The sequence below is a fragment of the Ovis canadensis genome, chromosome 1 (genome assembly GCF_042477335.2).
Source record: "Ovis canadensis isolate MfBH-ARS-UI-01 breed Bighorn chromosome 1, ARS-UI_OviCan_v2, whole genome shotgun sequence".
Taxonomy (NCBI): Eukaryota; Metazoa; Chordata; class Mammalia; order Artiodactyla; family Bovidae; genus Ovis; species Ovis canadensis.
Genome location: NC_091245.1, coordinates 29,078,018 through 29,094,868, shown reverse-complemented (window position 1 = coordinate 29,094,868; position 16,851 = coordinate 29,078,018). Strand labels below are relative to the sequence as shown.

At 45.4% G+C, this 16,851-nt stretch overlaps 1 protein-coding gene across 1 annotated transcript in view; it reads left to right on the top strand.

Moving 5' to 3' along the window:
• Positions 1-16,205, top strand: part of YIPF1 (Yip1 domain family member 1) — a 51,878-nt gene extending 35,673 nt beyond the window's left edge. The window contains exons 10-13 of the mRNA XM_069592228.1: positions 154-320; positions 658-840; positions 4,985-5,115; positions 15,369-16,205. Of these exons, the coding sequence (XP_069448329.1) occupies positions 154-320; positions 658-840; positions 4,985-5,074 (440 nt within the window). The 3' untranslated portion in view covers positions 5,075-5,115; positions 15,369-16,205. The remainder of the gene's footprint in view (positions 1-153; positions 321-657; positions 841-4,984; positions 5,116-15,368) is intronic.
• Positions 16,206-16,851: the final 646 nt, after the last annotated feature.

The window sequence follows — 16,851 nt, the reverse complement described above, 5'->3', positions numbered from 1 at the left end:
TATCGGGTACCTTGCCAGGCTCAGGGACCGAAACCAGCAAGACATCATCCCCTGACCGAGTGAGGCAGACGGACACCCCTGCAGGAAGTGAGCCCAGTGGGTGCCCGAAGTACCGCGACAGTGGAATCGCAACTTGTGTCTTCTCGCCCTCAGTGTCCATCGCAGCCACAATCATCTATGCCTACGCCTGGCTGGTTCCTCTCGCACTCTGGGGTTTCCTTGTATGGAGAAACAGTAAAGTTATGAACATCGTTTCCTATTCATTTTTGGAGATTGTATGCGTCTATGGATATTCACTCTTCATTTATATCCCCACGGCAGTAAGTACCACACTCTGAGTGAGGCCACAATTACTCAGCTGGCATCATTATTTCTAACCTAACACTGATGTGCATCTGAAAAAATAACCCCAGAATTTAGAAATGTTGTGGGAATGGGGGCCAGGGAGCCTAGTTCCTTCCGTGTGTCTTGGGCCCTTCATTAGAGAAGCGTTCCCCTCGGTCTGCACCAGGTGGAATTTCTCTGGGCTGTGCTGGGAAGCCTGAGCGGCAGCAAGGGCTCCTCTGCCGATGGGCTCCCGGGCCTTTATGAGCACATGTGCCTGGAATGAACAAATGCCACTCTGAACTAACCCTCCCCGCCCTCCTTTTCTTTCAGATACTGTGGATCATCCCCCAGAAAGCGGTCCGCTGGGTTCTCGTTATGATTGCCCTGGGCGTCTCGGGCTCTGTCTTGGCAATGACCTTTTGGCCAGCTGTTCGTGAGGACAACCGACGCATCGCATTGGCCACAATTGTGACGATCGTGTTGCTTCACATGCTGCTTTCTGTGGGCTGCTTGGTACGGTCTCATTCCAATGCTCTTCTGGTGTGCTTTAGATGCCATGCTAAGACCTCAAACTGTTAAGACACCATGGTTCTTTAAAAGCTGGCTCCCTGGAATAGATATTGTTTTAAATAGACTCTGCTGGATGAGAAATAGTAGTCATGAGAATTTGGTTGTAATCTCTGACTTCACCTAATTTCGTTTTCTGACTTTATCTGATTTCTGAAGTTTGGTTGAGATTTGGTGTCTGGCTGGAGGAAGTAGGGATGAATGAGTGTCTTCACGTAAGGCTGGGGAGCAGAGGCCTGAGAGTTCCACCTCTGGATGCCTTTGCTGGGTTTTTGCACATACTCAGATGGAGAACTTGAGAATGAAGTCAAAATAAAAAAGAGAAGTTATTTTTAAGATGAACAACATTTAAAACAATGTTTAAGTTAATGTGTTTGGCTGTCTTTTAAGGAAGAGCATGTACTTTTTGAGTCAGACACACTCAGGTTAAAGATCAGCTCTATCACTCACCAGCTGTGTAAACTTGGGCAGGGAACCTAACTTCTCTGGATCTCTTAATCTGTAACATGGGTATAATAGTTCTTGCCACAGAAAGTTGTTTTGAGGATAAAATAATACAGATAAAGCACTTAACCTGAAACTTGTCCCATGAATGCCCATAAATTAGGTCCATTTCCTTTGATCATAAGGAGATATGGTTTTTTAATTTCTGTACACACTGTGTATGAAATTTGCTGCCAATAGCCTTAACCAGGCCTGGTATAGGTTTTTTAAAAATTTTGAGTCCAAGAATGTTAAGGTGGTTGATGCCCATAGGAAGATGCCCACATAGCATATGGCCAGACCGTTGGTCAGGCTTTGCAACAGGATATATCTTTGGCACTGTTCGATCTTTAATATTTTCTCTAGACAATCATAGTCTCAATGAGTGCTTTAATAAGATCCCAATACTTTATCATTCAGCAAGTCTCATAGAAAGTGCCAAGTTCTGAAACACAGGGTTGCTTGACATGCATTTTACATGTGTCTAAGCTTTAACCCCTTGAGACAGAGGACTCACAGCAGAGTGACACTCTTCATGTTTGGTACCTGGAACCTCTGGACTAATGCTTCCAAATGCTGTGACCCTCCTGTCTGCTGAGGAAGAATGTGCTTTTTATTGAAACTGACTCTCTCGGTGTAACACCTCTCCCTGGCATCTTCCCATTTCTGTTTTGAATTTTGTGTGTGTGTTACGTTCCTTGTTAAGAAGTTGGTGAAGGAAAGGAGGCAGGAGAAAGGTGTTGCCACGTTCAGTTCTGGAAAGAATAGAGCGGAGCGAGGCAGACAGGGCTGCAGAGCAGGGAGGTAGCGTTGTTAACCCATTTAATTTGGTACCTGCGGCCAGGATCTCTACCTCCCAGGCCTGCTCCTCCCTCTCGGGGTAAATGACACTGAAGTTAGGGCTTACCTGCCCATCTTACTACCCAGCAGTTTGCTAAAAGAGAGCATCATAACCAAGTAGAAAGAACACCAGACTGGGATATCCTTGGCATTGAGTGCCTGTGCTTCCCTTTCTGCCAGGGAGGTTTATGTTTCATGGGCTTTAGTGAGACTCAATGAAATGGCTGTGAAAACCCATCACATGCTGTGATGGTTTTTTCAGATGTAAAGAAGTTATTAAAAGAGGTTATCAGAAATTACCGGGGCCACTCTGTGGCCTGTTCTGCCGAGTGCCTTCTGCTCTCCAACAGGAGACGTGAATTGCTGTGTTTGCCCCCAGTGGTCCCAGGTCACAAAGAAGGGCAGTGCCCTTTCGTTGATGTCTCTCCCTGGTGGCTTCCCATCTTTCTCCTGAACTTCTTACCCATACACACACACACACACACACACACACACAGGCACACACACACACACACATAGACCCAGGCACACACACACACACATACACACACACAGAGGCACACACACACCCAGGCACACACATAGACCCAGGCACACACACACACAGGCACACACACACAGGCACACACATAGACCCAGGCACACACACACACACACTCGCACGCCTGGTTGAGAAGTTGGTGGGGAGAAGGAGGCAGCAGAAAAGGCATTGCCCTGTCCAGTTCTGAGGGTTCTAAGAAATGGGGCAGGTTGGATGGTGGAGCAGGCAGCTAATTGCAGGTACAGGACTTCTTGGAGGGGAGGCACAGCTTTCTCTCCTTGAGGAGGCCACTGTGCTTGGGTTCTGCTGTGCACCCTGGAGACGGCCTCCTCCGTTCTCTTCTGGGGGAGATGCACAATGCAGGAGGGCGGAGGCAGACATTAGGAGACAGGTGTTAGTCTCAGCTCCATCACTCCTTGCTTTTTCGCTTATTGGTTCGCCCCTGTAGACCCTACCTCCTCACTTAGAAGAAGTAAAGACATGGTAACATTTTTGCTGTTGTAAGGATGAATGATGCATGCAATTATCATCGTATGGGAGAAAAAGTATCAGGGGAGTTATTTGAGCTGAGTGGCACCGGCTGAACTGGACTGCTTAGCCTTCTGCTCTGCAACAGGAGACGTGAATTGGGGCTCCTAGGCGCTTGTAACTGTACATGGTCTAAGTTGATCCTGGAATACACCTGGCAGGGATGACTAAGGAGGCACTAGAGTAGAGGGTGCGCTCTTGGCTGGTATGTTCGGAGATGCCCAAACCTGTGTTTGGCTCCTCTGCAGGCTACCGTCTGTAGGGTCGCAGAGTCGGACATGCCGGAAGCCACTGAGCATGCGTGCAAGCCTACGTTTCAGGTGGTTACAGTTACGGATAGAATGTCTGTGCCCCCTTCGTGAAATTAATTAGGGATTATTCTACGGATAAGACTTGTCCAAAGTCATAGTGTGAGTTCCTAGCAGAGCCAGGTTTAGAACCTGGGCTTTCTGGCTTGTTCTGTCTGGTGAGGGTTTCTTCCAGGAGCCTGGAAGAGAGTTGCTGTTCTTGCATCCTGGGGGCGTCTTGGCCCAGAGCACGTGCGAGATAACTGGAGGGACCAAACGCTAGCAGCGTGGCCTGGCCCCCGCTCGGGTTAGTGCCATTCTTCTCCTTCTTCAGAAAATAGAGCTCCTGGAAGGGGCCCTGGGGAGGAAGGCTTTCAAAACTAATAGCATTTCTCCAGGGACGACAAACTAGAGGGAGTCTGCAGCTAGAAACTTTTTGAAATGGACTGTTGAAGCGCTAACTTAAAATAGAAAGTGCCTTGGGGAAACTCCAGTGCGGTGTATTGGCGCCCCCTTCTGGCTGATAGAGGGTAGAGCTGGTGAGATGGTTCTTAGTGATTTTTTTATCTTTTTCACCTTCCTGAGGTCCCTGCTCCAGGCAGGAATGAAGCGCAGGCAGTGGTCATGGATTTATTAATGGGTTCACCTGTCCTTCGAACAACCCTCATTCAAGGCTATGAGACTGGTATTTTCCTGGGCTCACACTAGGCTTCTCAGACACCAAAACAAGTGGGAAGATCCTCCTTAATGTTTTCCAGTCTTCCACCTCCTTCTGATTTTCGACAGTTAAATTGTAGATGGCGAGTGGAAGCACTTATCAAACCTTTCATTTCCATGCTGAAGAATTAAGAGGTAAAGGCTGCCTAGCACTTTCTTTGAAAGGTCTTTAGAGGGAGCCGACTGGTTTAGCAGCAGCCTGTCTTGGTTCAGTTCATTAAGTATTGATTGTCTACACAGTGTACCAGGCCCTACATGAGGGGCTGGTGATGCAGAGACAAGAAGGACATGGTCTTCGGAGGAGAGACTGTGGTGGTTAACAACTTGAGCTTTGCAGCTGGAAAGCTGGACTGTTGAGTCCTGCCTGCATCTCTTGCTGCCCTGTGTGCCTGATCAAATGACAGCCTCCCTGAGCCTCAGTTTCTTCATCTGTCAGATGAGAGTGATGAGAACAAACTCACCAGGCTGTTATGAAGATTGAGTCATAGGTAGCAAGTGCTTAATAAATGGTAGCAAAAATTTAGAAGGCATGCAGTCGAGTGTAAGACAGAAATAGAGACAGTTCAGTGATCACCAGAGCGGTGGGGGAAATGTAGAGGCCACGAGGGCCCAGAAGAGCTCTTAGTGTGGAGTCTAGGACATTGACCTCGACCATTATTTTTTAACTCTCCTCCTGGGTCTCCTTTTCCTGCAGGCCTACTTTTTTGATGCACCAGAGATGGACCATCTCCTAACAAGCACAGCTGCCCCAAACCAAACAGTTGTAGCAGCCAAGTCCAGCTAAAGAGGAAAGCCGGAAAGTATCTTTCATCTTCTCGCCGTGAGGTACAGTAACCATGGGCAGGGACGTCAGTCCTGTTGTTAACATCAAACATCAAGAGGCGTGGACCCTTATATCCATCAGCACGATCCAGTGTGGTGTGTGTGCACACGCGTGTCCATGTGTGTGTCCCTCTTGCTGAGGCTTCAGTGGGAAAGTTTACTCATCTGGCTTTATCCATTTGGGAAACTTGACTGAGCGACTACCGCTTTTACTTTCGCTCATCTGTCTTTATCCGTTTGGGAAACACGAGCTCCCAGATTCTTCTGTAAGGGGAGTTCCTGCTTTTTGGCTCCAGCATCTTCTCTACTCCCTGTCGCCTTCCCAGCAGCACAATGTAGGTTTATTCCATTTGGTTACAGTCTGATGGTTCTCTCCAGTTTTTCTGTGACTTGTCAGGCTGGCCTCAGACCCTGAGTATGACCTCTCCTTAATTACTCATGCAGTTCTCTGAAGGGTACCAGTTCTCATGCCTGGTTTGTTTTCGGGCCTCTTTGATGATTCCACTGTCAGTGGTTAGCCTAGGGTGTCAGAGTACAGGAAGAAGACCCTGATCCTCCTCGGCTGGTCTCTCGCCTCCCTGTCCCACTCCTCAGCATTCCGAGCCTGCAGGCTTGCGGAGCTGCTGCCATCACCGGAACGCATCCTGCCTTTGCACTAGCCGCCCTAGTCATCTGAACGTTCCTTCCCTTCCAGCAGTCATTGCTTACCTTGTGATTCCATTACGTGCTCTATTATATGTCACTTTTTTTGAAAGATTTTTTTGACCATTTTTAAAGTCTTTATTGAATTTTTTATAATATTGCTTCTGTTCTGGATTTTTGGCCACAAGGCACGTGGAGTCTTAGTTCCCCGACCAGGGATCAAACCTGCACCACCTGCATTTTGAAAGTGAAATCTTTTTTTGTTTTAATTGAAGTACAGTTGCTTTATAGTGTTGTGTTAATTTCTGCCATGCAGCGACGTGGATCAGCTATACATATACATATATCCCCTCTTTTTGGAGTCTGTCTGCCACAGGCACATACCTGCAGTGATAGGTGTATATTTGAAGCATTTGCAAAGACTGTTGTCAATCCATGTAGTAACTATTAAAGCTTAATTCCTTACTTTTTGATGAAAGAGAAATATTCATAGACGTTCTAATATTTTCCTTCCACTACCTCAGTGGGTTGTTTTTTGAAGCCCACTGCCTTAGAAGGAGCATGTGGTAGCTTGTTTGCATAACTGTTTAATTGTCTGCATGCTTGTCCAGCTCATCCTGTAAATGGACTCCATTAACTGTTAGCAGAGAAAGCCTCAGCAGGATCTGAGGTCCACGGGGAAGGGACTCTTGTTTCACTCACACTCCCAGGTCTTGGCTTAATGCCCACCTGGCACGGACAGAGCAAGTGCTTCATTACTGTTGAGTAGATGGAGGTGACTTTGTAGGATTCAGGCAAGAGTCAGGATATGGGCTTTTACCCAGAGGTGTCTTGGCTTGCTGAGTCCTGGATCACCATTTACACTCTCACTTGAAGTTTATTTGAGGCACTGGGGACATAGAAAATCAGCTACAGTCTGCCTGAAGGCACCTTGGTCCATGGGTAAAACAGCTCATCAGATAAGGACCAGGCGGTAGGCCAGGCTATGTGAGAAGTGTATTGGCCAAGCTGTTAGTTGATAGGCACTGTGGGAGCACAGAAGCACTGACTCACTTGGCCTGGGGGAAGACTTCACAGAGAGGGTCTTGCTTGAGCAGAAGCAATTGATTGCCCGTTTTTCTGAAACGAGCAGTCGGTTTCTTGTGGTTTTGGGGAGAGTGAAGATGCAGGCCATTCATTGAGACACTGAGATGTGCTGTGGACTCACATCACCTCGAACAAGAAAACCTGAGCTCAGCTGCAGAGGGACAGAGGTGGAGGACACATAGCTGTCTGGCTGTCTGCCTTGCCTGGGAACACGTGACATCAACCTGCAGAGGGGCTCTTGCAGCTTGCTCCTGGCTGGGAACTTCAGTTCCTTCCATACAGTTTGGTTGTGACGTCTCCAGACCAAGTGTCCCAGGTGCTGTCAACCTTGAGAGAGTCAGAAGCTGGCATCTGGGAAGAGCCTAGCCCTCAGGGCCCTTGCTGACCTCCCATCCTGACTTTCACAGGTTCAGTGTCTCTGGGCTTTACTCACATCTATAAACTTGGGTGTCGGTGTTTCCATTTGGGTGTCTAGTCTCTAATCACCTCTCAGTCCTCTGCTCTCCCGGCTGACCTATCGAAGGGTGCTGGTGTCAAGTCTCTAAATGAGATAGTGACAGACAGTTTCTTTGGAGCCTCCCTGGCAGAAGCATCAATTGCTTTGTCGATGAGAAGGGCTGCCCAGAGCCTTGAGCCCTGCAGATTTATGAGCTGACTGTGCCTCCCACTGTAATCTGTGGACTCCCAGCTTTCAGGAAAAGGAATGACTTTTTATCTTGCAGATAACCTTCCTCATGTAAATCTGTGGATCAGAGGGCTTAGCCTGAAAGGAATTGCTGGGAGAGCATTAACAACCCCTTCTCTCCCTGGAACCTGAGGATCATAGAGGAGCTTCTGGTTACTTGTAATCAGGGATGCTACCCCTGCATAAGTCACTGGGATATTTTAAAGAATATTTTACTTTCTTCTTTCCTTCCTGCTTTATATATATTTATCAGGTGGCTCACATGGTAAAGAATCCGCCTGCAATGCAGGAGACCTGGGCTCAATCCCTGGGTTAGGAAGATCCCCTGGAAGAGGGCAACCCACTCCAGTATTTTTGCCTGGAGAATCCTCATGGACAGGGGAGCCTGGTGGGCTCCATGGGGTCACAAAGAGTTGGACATGACTGAGAGGCTAAGCACAGAACATCACCTTAGAGCCAGTGCCATTTCTTCTCTGAGCCAGGACCCTGGTGGACCTAGGGAATCTTAATTGGCTTGAGGGATGGAGTGTCTGAAGGCCCATATCCAGACTGGGACTGCCTTCCCAGGGGCAATGACAAGTGGTTCTATCCAGAGGAGGGTGACTGGCATATAATTATACTGCTGTGTGATATGGGCTTTGTTAAGAGATGAACAGAGGGCTTCAGGAAACTCCTTTGTAATTAAAACCCTCCTGATTTGATACCCAGGGTTTATATGCAATTATCCTTTCACTCACTCACGTCAAGAGTTCATTTCATAAGCCAAAACTTCAAATGTTTTTACATCCGTTCTTTTATTCTGAAATCAGCTTTAACTCAGTGCTATAATCCCCTTTAACACAGCATCCAGACTGCATGATTTCACAGCATAGCTAACACTATTTTTTACAGCCCCTTATTCTTTTCCACACCACGTCTGCAGTGTCCCTTCCCAGAGAACCCATCTTCAATGCCTGGGCTATTTCTTTCTCAGTTTTCTTCTTTGTTCCCTTTCTTTGAGGAAAATTGGAAGAACCTGCGATGGCAAGTAGGTCAGCACAATAACTTTTTATTCTTTTATTTGATTTATTTAGTAGAAAATGTTTTGCTGTTGTTCAGTCACTAGGTTGTGTCCGACTCTTTGTGACCCCATGGACTGTAGCACTCCAGGCTTCTCTGTCCTCCACTATCTCCCAGAGTTTGCTCAAATTCATGTCTACTGAGTTGGTGATGCTATCTAACCAACTCATCCTCTCCTGTCCCTTTCTTCTTTTGCCTTCAATCTTTCCCAGCATCAGGGTCTTTTCCAGTGAGTTGGCTCTTCACATCAAGTGGCCCAAGTATTGAAACTTCAGCTTCAGCATCAGTCCTTCCAGTGAATACTCAGGGTTGATTTTCTTTAAGATTGACTGGTTTGATCTCCTTGCAGCCCAAAGGACTCTCAAAAGTCTTCTCCAGCACAGCAATTCAAAAGCATCAATTCTTCAGCCCTAAGCCTTCTTTATGGACCAACTCTCACATCCATACATGACTAATGGAAAAACCATAGCTTTGACTATATGGACGACCTTTGTTGGCATGGTGATATCTCTGCTATTTAATACACTGTCTAGGTTTGTCATAGCTTTCCTTCCAAGGAGCAAGTGTCTTTTAATTTCATGGCTGCAGTCACCGTCTGCAGTGATTTTGGAGCCCCCAAAAATAAAGTCTGTCACTGTTTCCACTTTCTCCCCTTCTACTTGCCATGAAGTGATGGAACTGGATGCCATGATCTTGGTTTTTTTTAATGTTGAGTTTTAAGCTGGCATCTCCTCTCACTCTCATAGACCGAATAGTATAATGAATCCTTAAGTACCCCTCCCCTCTTTTACTTTCAACAGTTGTCAACTCACAGCCAGTCTTGTCTCATTCATATACCCATATATTCTCCATCTCTTTCCCCTGTATTATTTGGAAGCAAATCTAGAACATCCTGTTCTTTCATACATAAACATTTATATTCTGTATCTATAAAAGATACTCTTTTCAGAGACTTCTCTGGTGGTCCAGTGGTTAGGATTCTGTACTTTCAATGCCATGAACCTGGGTTTGATCCCTGGTCAGGGAACTAAGATCCTACAAGCCACGTAGTGTGGCCAAAATTAAACATAAAATAAAAGGCTAAAACAATCTTTAAAAAAATATGTATATTAAAAAAAATGTATATATATACATACACACACACACACTCTTTGCAAAACCTAGCTATAGTACCGTAATCACATTTTAAAAGTCATAATTATTTAATATCAAATACATTCAGTGTTTGAATTTCATATTGCAGTTGGGTAGTATATCTCTTAAATGCCTTTTATTTATTTTTAAAATTATGTATTTATTTATTTGACTGCACTGGGTCTTCATTGCAGCACGCAGGGTCTTTGATCTTCTTTGCGGCATACAGGATGTTTTAACTGCAGCATATGGGATCTGGTTCCCTGACCAGGAATCAAACCCAAGCCCCCTGCATTGAGAATGCAGAGTCTTAGCCACTAGACCACCAGGGAAGGCACCTTAAGTGCCTTTTTTTTTTTCCTTTTAAATTGCAGGATAATTGCCTTTAAGTGCCTTTTAAATTATAGAGTTCTGTTCCGTCTCTCTCTTTCTCTTTCCTTTTGCCATTTATTTGTTGAAAGCTCATTTATCGTGGATTTTGCTGATTGTTTCTCCATGGTATCATTTAACATATAACTCTGTCCTCTGTTTTCTGTGAATTGATGGTTGTATCTAAAGGATTGATCAGATTCAGATATGATTTCTTTGGCAAGACTAGTTGATGTGTGCTGTAAATTCTTCCATCCATAAACTCATAATGTCCAATTATCTCTCTTTTTGATATTAGGAGCCATTAATAAGCTATGCTTAGATTCACTGAATCAGTAGGGGTTTTAAAACAGTGATATTTCAATTCTATCTTTCTTTCTTTATTAACTAGAATATTTCTTTAATAAAAATTTCCTTTCATTTGTTTGGGTATCCATTGATACAGTTTATGTATAAGACAAGCAAGATAAATGATTTTTTTATTTTTTCCCTGCTTTCAAAATTGTAGTTGGCTCACTAGGACTCTGCAGCAATGACCAATTAGTTTCAGGCCATTGCAAATATTATGCTTATTGATGCTCAGATTGTCCTATATTTGGACGCCAGTTGGCCCCTGGGTCTTGTTGGCACAATTCTAGGAGTCTCTCTTAACTGCTTTGCTGTCTGTTATAACCAACTGTTCTCGGCTCATTTTGAACTTTTCGTGTTCCAGATCCAGACTGGGCCATTTCTCTAAGGACTCCTGGTTCCATTTAGTGGCGAAATAGCATTTTCAGGTCGCAATCTGGATGCTACTGCTGCTCATTGCAATTGGCTTGGTCATTGTTTTCAGGCCTTTCCAATGTGTATGATGGTTGTTTGCTTGATAGAACATATGTGAGTTCATACTGATACTTCCAATTCCTGTTCAGTACTACAGAGTTCTTACGAAATTGCTTTTATCATACATTCATATCTCCTTTCTCCTGTGTTGAGGATTTCACTTCTCACTGATACCGCTGGTGATAGAATTGGACTGCCACATAAGAGTGTGCTCAGTTGCTCAGTCATGTCTGACTCTTTGCGGCCCTGTGGACTGCAGCCCGCCAGGCTCTTCTGTCCATGGGATTCTCTAGGCAAGAGTACTAGAGTAGGTTGCCATTTCTTCCTCCAGGGGATCTCCTGACCCAGGAAATGAACCCAAGTCTCCTGCATCTCCTGCACTGGCAGGTGGCTTCTTTACCACTGCACCACTTGGGAAACCCACCACAGAAGTACTTACCTGTTTCATCCACCGTGCACTCGTAATGATCTAGTAACAAAAGTTCCAAACTACCTTTAACTACTGGAAATGTTACTTTAAAACCTTTGAAGGGAATTCCCTGGCAGTCCAGTGGGTAGGGCTCAGTGCTTTCACTGCCAGGGCCCAGGTTCAATCCCTGGTTGGGGAAGTAGGATCCCACAAACTGTGCAGCATGGCATAAAAAAGATTAAAAATTTTAAATAAGATCTTTGAAGATTTTTTTTTAAGTTTTGGAGTATGCTGTTTCCTCCCTTGTCTGCTTGGAAACTTCTTATTTATTCTCCTATTTATTCTTCAGGACCTACTTCAGATATTCTATCCTTGATGAAGTTTTGCTTTACTTCTCCAGATAATATTACTTACTTATTTCTCTGGGCTGTGGTAGAGCTCTTTGTATGTTTCTCTTTTATGGCCATTTTCTTATTAACTGTGATTTCATAGACTGAGAGTTCCTTGAGGTCAGAGATTTATTTACCATTATAGCCCCAGCACTCAGCAGGCATTTGGGGAAAGCTTGATTTTGAATAAGGAAGGATTATATACATACCACGTGACATTCAAAACTTGGATCATTTGCCAAGTTGCTTGGAAACTCGTGTTCTTCACTGAGGACTGAGCCACTCGTGAATAATGGAGACAGGTCCTTATCTCCCCAGACTTCACAGCCCAGCTTCTTTCTTAATTCATTTAGCTGCTCCGAGTCTTAGTTGCAGCATGTGTGGGATCTAGTTCCTCGGCCAGGGACTGAATCCCCAGGCCCACCCTCTGTGTTGAGAGCAGGGACCACCAGGAAAGTCCCCCACAGTCCAACTTTATATCTCCTGCATCACACAGATGAGCAGGCCTTACTAAGTTAAAGAGAGAATCATGCCTTTGGGAACTTCGGATTGGAATGCCTCAGATGAGGCAGTTGTCTGACATTGTCTCGCTTGGATGCAGGGATGGGGCCAGGAGGGGAGCAGGGCATGGCACAGAGGGGCTGCCACAGTGGGGGCCAGAAGTGACCAGGGGCCAAGTCTTAGGCCTGACAGTGGTGAAGGAGCCCTGGCTGGTAGTGACATTATGGACCACATCTGGCCCAAAAGGGATCTTACTCACTATCCTCAACCTAAATGCCAGGAATTCCAGCCTTTGCCCCACAGGCCACCTAGTAACAGTTAGCAGTGGGAGGAGGGAATCTTCTGTCTTCATGTTATTGTCCAGTCTTGACATTAATTTGGAACAGACGGCTAGAAACATGAGAAAAACAGAATTTTTCATGACTTCCCTGTGGGCTGGCTTGTCCTTACCTTTGCTTGGCATTTCAGAACCCAGTGCCGATGTTTACCAGAAGGCCAATCAGGACTTTAGGTTCTGGCCTTCCATCACATTATACCATCCACCCTTCTCCAACTACTTTTCACAGCTATTTGATTGACAACTTTTCCTTTTTCTAGAGCAGGTAGATTTAGGCAGATTTCCCCTGCCTCAGCATCACCTTTGTGGTGTGCTTAGATACTGACCCTGATTGTGACATTTCCCCTGATGAGGTCCTCAGGGAGGCCTGGCTCATTCTCTTAGGAGGAAGGCCATGCATTAGGAACCCCTCTCTGCCACATTCCCTCATCTTTCCTGGGTTTGACCATATCTCTACCTCTCTTTCCAGTTCCCATTTCTTGCAAATCCTCGACCAAGTGTATCAACAGATGCCACAAATTCATCATGTTCAAAACTAAACTCATCTGCCCGGCAACTAGATCTTCATACATTTTCCTCTCTTAGTGAATGGCACTACCATCCACTCCTGACTCCAGACTAGGTTTGATTCTTTATCATGCCCTTTCATTGTACCTGGCTTCCCTGGTGGCTCAGATGGTGAAGCATCTGCCTGCAATGCGGGAGACCTGGGTTTGATCCCTGGGTTGGGAAGATCCCCTGGAGAAGAAAATGACACCCCACTCCAGTACTCTTGCCTAGAAAATCCCATGGATGGAGGAGCCTGGCGGGCTACAGTCCATAGCGTCGCAAAGAGTCTGACACTACTAAGTGACTTCTCTTTTCATTGTACCTTGCATAAATTATGTTTTATATATTTGCTTATCCCGTAGTTCCCCTGCTGGACTGTTAAGTTTCTTCAGAGTTAGAACCATGTTTGCCTTATTATCATTGTATCCAGTGCCTGGCACATGAGTCCTCCATCAGTATTTGTTGGATAAATTAAGAAATCTACGGAAGAATTTCCTGGTGATCCAGGGGTTAGGACTCTGCACTTTCACTGCTGAGGGCCCAGGTTCAATCCCCAGTCGGGGAACTAAGGTTCCATAAGCCACAAAGCATGGCTGAAAAAAAAAGAAATCTGCCTAGCCACTCAAGCTAGAAACCTCAGCATCAATGTAGATTCCTTCCTCTTATCGTCCACATCTTATCTGTCAGCAGGACTTGTCTATGCTACCTTGGAAATGTTTCTCAGATCTGCCCTATTAGTACCATACCCAGCGCTAAGGACCTGATCATCTTACATCCAAACTATGGTCATAGTTTGATGGGTTTCTCTGTCTCATTTCTTTTCCTCCTTCTGATTTATCCTATATGTAGCTCAGTCGTGTCCGACGCTTTGTGATCCCATGGACTGTAGCCATGGAATTCTCCAGGTAAGAATACTGGAATGGGTTGCCATTCCCTTCCAGGGGATCTTCCCGACCCAGCGATTGACCCAGGTCTCCTGCATTGCAGGCTGATTCTTTACCTGCTGAGCCACCAGTATGTGTTATGTAGCTATGAGGGTCTTTAAAATTTATAAATCTGACTGAGCCTTTGAGTGCATCACTCTTCTACTTAAAAACTAATGTTGGTTTTTTTTTTTTTTTTGGTCTCCTGTCATTTAAAGAAGAAAACCCAGACTCCTGTATTGCCACAATTTATCCCTAATCTACTTATCCTGCCTCATATCCTGCCATTGTCCCCTGTATAGCCTTATGCTTGTTGTTGTTCAGTTGCTTAGTCGTGTCTCATTCTTTGTGACAACATGGACTGCAGCACACCAGGCTTCTTTGTCCTTCACCATCTCCTGGAGCTTGCTCAAACTCATGTCCATTGAGTTGGTGATGCCATCCAACCATCTCATCCTCTGTTGACCCCTCTCACCCTGCCTTCCATCTTTGCCAGCATCAGGTTCTTTTCTAATGAGTCAGCTCTTCACATCAGGTGGCCAAAGTATTGAAGCTTCAGCTTCAGCATCAGTCTTTCCAGTGAATATTCAGGGTTGATTTCCTTTAGGACTGACTGGTTTGATCTCCTTGCTATCCAAGGGACTTGCAAGAGTCTTCTCCAGCACCACAGTTTGAAGGCATCAATTCTTTGGCGCTCAACCTTTTTTATTGTCCAGCTTTCACATCTGTACATGATTACTGGAAAAACCATAGCTTTGACTAGACGGACCTTTGTTGGAAAAGTAATGTCTCTGCTTTTTAATATGCTGTCTAGGTTGGTCATAGTTTCTCTTCCAAGGAGCTGGTGTCTTTTAATTTCATGGCTGCAGTCACCATCTGCAGTGATTTTGGAGCCCAAAAATATAAAGTCTGTCACTGTTACCTTTGTTTCCCCATCTATTTGCCATAAAGTGATGGGACTGGATACCATGATCTTAGTTTTCTGAATGTTGAGTTTTTAGCCAACGTTTTCACTCTTCTCTTTCACTTTCGTCAAGAGGCTTTTTAGTTCTTCTTCACTTTCTGCCATAAGGGTGGTGTCCTCTGCATATCTGAGGTTATTGATATTTCTCCTGGCAGTCTTGATTCCAGCTTGTGTTTAAATAAACACAGTCATCTCTCAGCTCCTGAATCTTTCTCTGTCCCTCCATATTTCTTTTTATTTTCTTTTTGACTGTGTGTGCAGCATGTGGGGTCTTAGTTCCATGACCAGGGATCAGACTTGTGCACCCTGCAGTGGAAGTGTGGAGTCTTAACCACTGGACCACCAGGAAAGTCCCTTCCATATTTTCTTTTATCTTTTCTCCTCTAGCACCAAACAGAGCAACCACAAAGAAGAGTTTGAGGAGACTGGGTGAAGGTAGCTTTGGGATCTGTGTCCGAGGAAGTCACTGGGTTTCCAAAGAAATGGAGAAAAACTTTAAAATGTCATCTCTGAGCTAGCAGTAAGTCTTCCCTGTAACCTGTAAATCAGGACTCAAGGCTCTAGGTTTGGCGAGCTGGTGGCTGCAGACTTCTCTGGTGTCGAAGTTCTCTCTCTGAATCCTTCCTGTATGGGGGAGTCTTTGTCTTGAGAGTGACTCTTTTCGCTCTTCAGTTCTCTTCGATGGGTTTTGGAGTGTGGCTCTTTTGGACATGGCATCCGCTGCAGAAAAGCAGAATAACCAAAGGCATCAGGAAGACAGATGGAATGGACCCAACACCCCACATCTGGGTGGTGCCACACTGAAGCCTAATCATCTCCTATTTAACAAACAAGAGTTAAATGTGGTTGAGTTGAGAGCCATGTCATTCAGCTCTTCGTTATGCTGTTGGTTGTCATTGTGACTGTGCGCTGATTTGGGGAGAAATACAAGGGGGTGGGCTACTTTGGTGCCTGGCATTTGCCTCTCACAGTCACCTGGTGTGCTTCACATTAGGCACACCCTTAATCCCTGAGATGGTTCCATCCTAACTGGGGTGCTTTTCTTTGGATTGTGTACAGATTACCCAGGTGAGCCTCTGCTCCCCTTGCCATCCTCAAGTGGCCAAACTGTGAACTTTGGTTTGGATTCATAGTGAGTCTGAAAATTTGTCTTTGGTGACCTGACTGTGGGCAGCTGAATCTAATGGTTGCAAAATAAATATAAAATGCAAATAATAATAATAATGTCTGTGTCTGTACTTCATGACTTTAACCTCACCTTCTTCTTTGATGTTTTACTGTCAGCCTGCAGCGTGCTGCTGGGAGTCTTGACTTCATGTGCTAACTTTTGGGGTGTTGGGGTTTGAATGAACATCAGAAGTTTTCCTCCTCTAAGTATGATAAAGCTGAAACTCCAATACTTTGGCCACTTCATGCGAAGAGTTAACTCATTGGAAAGGACTCTGATGCTGGGAGGGATTGGGGGCAGGAGGAGGAGGGGCCGACAGAGGATGAGATGGCTGGATGGCATCACCGACTTGAAGGACATGAGTTTGGGTGAACTCCAGGAGTTGGTGATGGACGGGGAGGCCTGGCATGCTGCAGTTCATGGGGTCGCAAAGAGTTGGACATGACTGAGACTGAACTGAACTGAACTGAAGTATTGAACAGTGCTTACGAGGACTTTCCTAGTGGTCCAGTGGCTAGGACTCCGTGCTCTCAGTGCAGGGGGTCCAGGTTCGATAATATCTGGTCAAGGAACTAGATCCCACATGCCTCAACTAAGGGTGAGCATGCTGCAGCTGAAGATCTCATGTGCTGTGACTAAGACTCAGTGCAGCCAAGTAAATAAATATTAAAAAAGAACAGAACATGTTTACCTATTACCTAT